General features: G+C 44.7%; 1 protein-coding gene across 1 annotated transcript; it reads right to left on the reverse strand.

The window, feature by feature from the left end:
• Positions 1–4,992: 4,992 nt before the first annotated feature.
• LOC109757339 (xyloglucan endotransglycosylase/hydrolase protein 8-like) lies at positions 4,993–6,195 on the reverse strand. Its single transcript, XM_020316162.3, has 2 exons — positions 5,847–6,195; positions 4,993–5,764 (listed from the first exon to the last, which is right to left on the reverse strand). The coding sequence occupies exons 1-2, from the start codon at positions 6,114–6,116 to the stop codon at positions 5,201–5,203; spliced, it is 834 nt and encodes a 277-aa protein (XP_020171751.1). The 5' UTR covers positions 6,117–6,195; the 3' UTR covers positions 4,993–5,200.
• Positions 6,196–6,881: the final 686 nt, after the last annotated feature.

Here is a 6,881-nt window from a genome sequence, read left to right on the forward strand (position 1 = left end):
CCCAGCGTCTCCTTTTATAGTCACGAGGGGTGGCTACTAGGGAGGCCTTCGGGAGCCTTCCTTCACTTATTTTACACACGGTAGTATGCACGCGTGTCCTACTAGGGTACATGCGTATCCTTCTAATAATATAGAAAAGTGCGAGAGAGAGTGCCGACAAACTCTGCTTTCTTCACATGGCATTGTCTCTCGGTGAATAATTGGCTGGCCTCTGTGTACCATTCTTTGCTATTCGGCCACACAGATCTTCATACGATTAGCCTTCAGAGCTTCTTCTGCTTTCAAGAATTCTTGCCAGTGTATGCGTACATACATGCCAAGGCTACTTAAATTTTCAACATTTTTTTACAGGGGGTCTTCCCTGCCCATGTGATTGATAATACCTTATCAATATTTAAAATATCTTTTCTTGGAATTTCTATATATATTCGGGTCGGGTATATATATATTCGGGTCGGGTATATCATCGACCAAACCATACGTTTCTTGCGTCATCTACAAACTCCTTCCCATACTTTCTCTCGATTTTTCTCCACTGCGACCCGTCAACGGGTACTCTCAACTTTTCGTCTTTCTTACGGTCTTCTCTGTCCCATCGCATCGCCTTGGCATGCTCTTTGTTTTGGAACAAACGTTTCAACCGTGGTATTATAGGAGCATACCACATCACCTTGACAGGAATCTTCTTCCTGGGGCGCTCGCCCTCGACATCACCAGGGTCATCGCGGCTAATCTTATAGCGCAATGCACCGCATCCCGGACAAGCGTTCAAAACACCTCGTACTCACCGCGGTAGAGGATGCAGTCATTAGGGCATGCATGTATCTTCTGCACCTCTAACTCTAGAGGGCAGACAGCCTTCTTTGCTTCATACGTACTCTCGGGCAATTCGTTGTCCTTTGGAAGCATATTCTTTATCATTACCAGCAACTTTCCAAATCCCTTGTCAGATACACCATTCTCTGCCTTCCATTGCAGCAATTACAGTGTGGTGCCCAACTTTTTCTTGTCAGCTTTGCGATTCGGGTACAACAATTTCTTGTGATCCTCTAACATGCGATGCAACTTCTTCTTCTCCAAATCACTTGCGCAGTTTCTCTTTGCATCGGCAATGGCCCGACCTAGATCATCAGCGGGCTCATCTGATGCCTCTTCTTCAGCTTCTTCCCGCATTGCCGGCTCAGCTTCTTCCCCCATTGTTGTATCATCGTATTCAGGGAACCCATGGCCGGGATAGCTGTCGTCGTCCTCTTCTTCTTCATTGTCTTCCATCATAACCCCTCTTTCTCCGTGCTTGGTCCAAACATTATAGTGGGGCATGAAACCGGACTTAAACAGGTGGACATGAATGGTTCTTGACGTACAGTAATTGTGATCATTCTTACAGACAGCACATGGACAAGGCATAAAACCATCCGCCCGCTTGTTTGCCTCAGCCGCAAGCAGAAAAGTATGCACGCCATTAATGAACACGGGAGAGCATCGGTCATCATACATCCATTGTCGGCTCATCTTCATTACACAACACCGAAAAGACCAAATTAATACAAGTTCATACATAAAGTTCATACATATATATAGTTCATAAAACACTTAAATGCAACAAACAAATAAATCTCTAGCTAAAGCATTTAAATGCAACAACAAATGCGATCAAGATCGCAACTAAGGTAACAATTGATCCAACAACATAATGATACCAAGCCTCACTATGAATGACATATTTTCTAATCTTTATAATCTTCAAGCGCATTTTCTCCATCTTGATCTTGTGATCATCGACGACATCGACAACATGCAACTCCAATTCCATCTTCTCCTCTTCAATTCTTTTCAATTTTTCTTTCAAATACTCGTTTTCTCTTTCAACTAAATTTAACCTCTCGACAATAGGGTCGGTTGGAATTTTCGGTTCACATACCTCCTAGATAAAAATATCTATGTCAACTTGATGGGCATAATTTGTCATAAACACGAAATGCAACAACTAGTTTTAAAAGAGAATATACAACATCCGAATCATAACAAGGACGAGGGCCGACGGGGACGGATATCAAAACCATGACACTATGTATAACAAACAACGTACGGGTAAGATAATTATATGAGTAACTATATATCCAAATCACACAAACATCAATTTGGTAATGTAAAACATTCATGAACAAGAGGCTCACCACGACGGAGATTTAGAAGGCACTAAGTAAACCACACCTACATATGCAAACTAAGTGTTATTTTTGACCTCAAATTACATATAAATCAAATATTAGCACATATAATTCTCCCAAATTACTAAACTCACAAATTAATCACTATACAAAGCATTGCAAGAGCTAATCTAGCAATGAGAGATGAAAGGACAAAGTTGCTAACCTTTGTGATCATTTGAATGGATGGGGGCCTTCAAATCTTGACAAATTTTGGGCAAAATGTGTGATGAGCCCTTGAGGAAGAGGGGAAGAACAGAGAGGAGAGGGGAAAGGGGAAGAACAGAGCGAGCTCGGATGGACGAAGGGTTTATGTAGGACGACCTTTAGCATCGGTTCGTGCCACGAACCGGTACTAAAGGTGCTGGAGGGGCCCCAGACTGACAACATCCTGCCACCACTCATTTTAGTACCGGTTCGTGGAACGAACTGGTACTAAAGGTTCGCCACGAACCGGTACTAATGAGAGCAGCCAGCTAGCCGTTGGAACCGGCACTAATGGACACATTAATGCCGGCTCAAAATCAAACTGGCACTAATGTGCTTCACATTTGACCCTTTTTCTACTAGTGTGACAATGGCCGGCTGCAGATCACAAACTCTACAGTACATAAGGAGGTGCGATAGCCGCTGGCAATGGCGACGGAGCAGGATGGGCCAAAGGAACGATGATGACTCCGTGAAATTGCAGCTATGCCCTTCACTTGATTTGGAAGGGAATCTGCCTGCGGGATGGATTAGCAGCGAACTACCCAAAACGCCCCTAATTGCTCAATATACTACTGAAAATTTGATGTAGTATTGCCTCGTCTGAACTGTCAAACCATAGAAATTAACGGCCCCAATTTAATTGATGTACCGTAGAAGGTCTCTATAATATGGTGGCCTACCACAGAAAATACACAGGAGCTCCTAGATGCCGGTGAACCATATATAAATATTAAATTCAAAAAAAATACCAAGAAAGATTAAAATATAAATATGTAATTCTTGGGTATCAATCATGGTCGATCATTCTACTCACATAAGAAGTCTCATGAATGACATCCGTGGTATCCTGGGCGAAGAAAATATAGTCCGACCTACGATTTATTCAAATCGTGTTTTCTATATAATAATTTTTTTCTTGTTTACTGAGAATACCATGATATCATTTCTTGGTATTTTTTCCATTATATTTTTGTGGATTTAATATTCATATAGGGTTAACAAGCACCCGGGAGCTCCAAATCCTCGTCCACCACGGAAAATTCACAGGAGCTCCTTTGTGCCGTCAATCCTACCACCAATCCATTTGTAAATGGGAGTTAATATGGCATTCTTTGGAGAGCTCTCCCGCTAAAGTTATGCACTTTTAATACCGAATAAAAAATAACGCTAATAGCCCGTTATTTCCCACTAAATTTGGAGTCATTTCGCCCGCTAAGCTGCTATACAAAACTTACCCGATAAAGCAAATCTAGGTTTTTGCTTTCCTTGTGATGGGCCTGGCCGAGGGGGAACATGTCAAGTATCCGCCTGGGGCAATGGTTGATAGAGCGAGGTCTAACCTTGATTGGGCAGACCAAGAAGCAAACCACTAAGCAACTGGCGATTCTTTGAAGCCAAGTTCTCGAGCTAGTCCATCTTTCTATTTTTTGCATTTCTAGAATAGCGTTGGAGCCGGGACACACATTTCTGCCCGAGTTCCGAGCTCCATCGTGTACTATGTTACTTAAACCCAGCACAAATTTGGTTCGGAACGAATAGAATAGGCCGTTTTCCAGGGGGATGAGCCAACCCACACAAGAGTGCCTACTAGCTTGTCATGAACACAGAGGAAAAGAACCGCGCCCCCGCCGCGTCTACCTATATAAGCTAATCCCTCGACCTCCTCGGGTGGTTCTCACACCAAAGTTCCTTTGTTTCGGCAGGCCAGCCCACTCTTAACAACAATGCAATCAATCCATTTACTCAAAACCGGAACCCACACTCAAAGTTAATTAAGGAAAGGCTCGACGAAGGGGGGGGGGGATATTAGCTGGGGCGTGAGCTGAGAAGGAACATGGCTTTCCGCGCCTTGCAGCCCTATTGTTCCGATGGAGAGAAGAACCTATAATTAGCTTTTCGGGGAATTTCCAAACGAACAATTTCAACGAAATCTTTCAATTTCTCATTTTATAATGTTCAACTTTATGTATTCCTCTATCCGTACATCGACCCAGGAAGAATTTATTCTAGGGTTTTTACTAATCTATGATTAACCTCCTTTCATAATACTCCCTACCCCCAGGGGAAGTCGAATCCCCGCTGCCTCCTTGAAAGAGATGCTAAGATTAAAAAGAAGAGCCCTCTTATCATATGACCCGGTGATTCCATTGCTCTATCCGGCCACAAGATTCTATCGAGATCTTTGGCGCAAGAAGAAGGGGCGGCCCATATCATCTTGACTTGGTTCTGCTTCCCCTCTTTTTTTATCCTTCTGCCTTATTCTTTGTTTTTGTTTCTGATATATATAATGCATTGATCAAGGCTTGGTTATTAAATTAGGAGACCTTATTGGTGCTCGGGTTTTGATGTTAGAACATGTGTATATGTCAATTATATGCGATATATCATATATGATGCCTGATTGTATACTTTTGTTTTCAATTTTTCATGATTTAAGAAAAAATTATAAATGGGGCTTAGCTTTGCTACAAATTTTCATAGCTTCTGACCAGCCGCCGCTAAATGGCATGGCCCGCTATTTAAAACATAGTTTTTTGCTCAGTGACACCATAATAATAAAAAATCATGCTCATAACTCATAAAATGAAAACTATATATTGCTGCAACCAAAGGCACGATAAAAATTACATGCATCTTTCTTCAGGAAAAAAAAACTAGGTGTACAAACAATCGCCCACACATTTGCTGCAGGGCTGCTTTTTAATCACAAATTCACAAAGAAGAACAAGATATCAAACAATGGATGAATGCCCGGCCGTCTTGATCAGTCAGATCAGGGATCAGTAGCGGCTGCACTCGGCGGGGAGCCCCTGCGGGAACCTGTACCCATCGTCGCAGTAGTTGTAGCGCATGTAACTGCGGTCCGCCCACTTGACGGTGCCCCACTCGGCGCCGTCGAGCTGCTTGTTCATCCACCTGCCGCTGCCGGCATGGCACGCGCCGCCGCTGACGCAGGCGTTGGCGTAGAAGTTACGGTAGGAGACGATGAAGGGCGCGTTGGACCAGTTGATCGGGATCCTGCCCTTCTCGGTCGCCCAGTAGCTGCCGTCCCACAGCGTGGCGTGGAGCCTCATGGGCTTGGAGCTAGGGTAGGCAAGGCCGCCGAAGCGCTTGAAGGAGCGGATGAAGAGGTTGTCCACCTTGAAGAGGATGTTCTCCGGGTTCCAGATGATGGTGTAGGTGTGGTAGGCGGCGGCCGGGTCGAACCAGAGGTCGAACTGGTGCTCCTTCTTGCCGTCGCCGTTGGCCCACACGTTGGTGTTGAGCACCACTGGGTGGCCGCTCGAGTTGCCCATGAACTCCATGTCGATCTCGTCGCGCCAGTTGTCGTCACCGGAAGAAAGCTGCGCAACAGCGACGCCGAGTCAGCTGCATGAAGATCAGGCTGCGAGTCCGGACCGGAGAAATAAGAGCTGATCGACTTACGTAGAAGCAGGAGACGGTGCCAGCGGAGTTTCCTGGGATGAGCTTCATCTGGATGCTGAACTCACCGTAGAGGAACTGCTCCTTGGAGTTGAAGCCGGCGGCGCCGGATTGCTGGTTGAGATTGAGCATCACCACCTCTTGGCCGGAAGCGTCGTATCCCGTGCGGACGGTGCCGTCCGTGTTGAACCTCTTGTCTAGCCAGGACTTGGCCGAGGCGGCCTGCGAGAGCGCCAGGGCGACGGCGAGCACAGCCAGAAAGTGCCGTGCCATGATGGATGTCCTGGACTAGAGGGCTTCCTGGAATCAAATGAGCTTACAAAGTGGTGTGCCTTGTGCGGTGTGTGGTGAGAAGAAGCACGGGAGATGTCGCGGTTTTATAGTGGTGCCCTGCACTGCTTGTTGATGCATGGGGCACAATTTTTTGCATGCATGCATTATCGATCGGGTGGGCGCGAAGGTCGTTACAATTATTCGGGCAGCACATGGGTACAACCTGCCATAATCCCTAATCTTTGGTGTGTTCATACGTACTCCTACATCGGTGGTTTGATGATGTGTCTAAAGGGACACTTGGATTACTGTGGGACCCAGAAATTGGGTGGTGGAACCACTGATTAAGCCTATCAGCAAAGCAAAGATTAAGTGGTGTTTTCCAGTCGAGTGACACGTACCGCCACTGATGATGGCTCGCTAATCTCGGCCATTCATTCATTTTCTTTTGAGTTTTTTTTCGAAAAATATTAATTTCATTTTCTTTTGAGTTGGCCATTCATTCATTTCCATATACTCCCTCCATTTTTATATACAAGGCCACAAACTCAAATTACAGGTACAAGGTAAAAATTTAATGCATAGTTTACAAGTCAAACTTTTCTTTTCATTTACTGGGATCATTAATACGCAACATGCATGGAAGAAAATTGAGTGGAGGAAGTAGTTAGTGTTATTATGATAGCATGCATGCAAGTATTAAACAAGTTACTACTACGAGAAAATATCATTAATTTTTTCCTCGATTACTGTTGGTGGCCTTGT

The sequence above is a fragment of the Aegilops tauschii genome, chromosome 3 (assembly GCF_002575655.3).
Source record: "Aegilops tauschii subsp. strangulata cultivar AL8/78 chromosome 3, Aet v6.0, whole genome shotgun sequence".
Lineage (NCBI taxonomy): Eukaryota > Viridiplantae > Streptophyta > Magnoliopsida > Poales > Poaceae > Aegilops > Aegilops tauschii.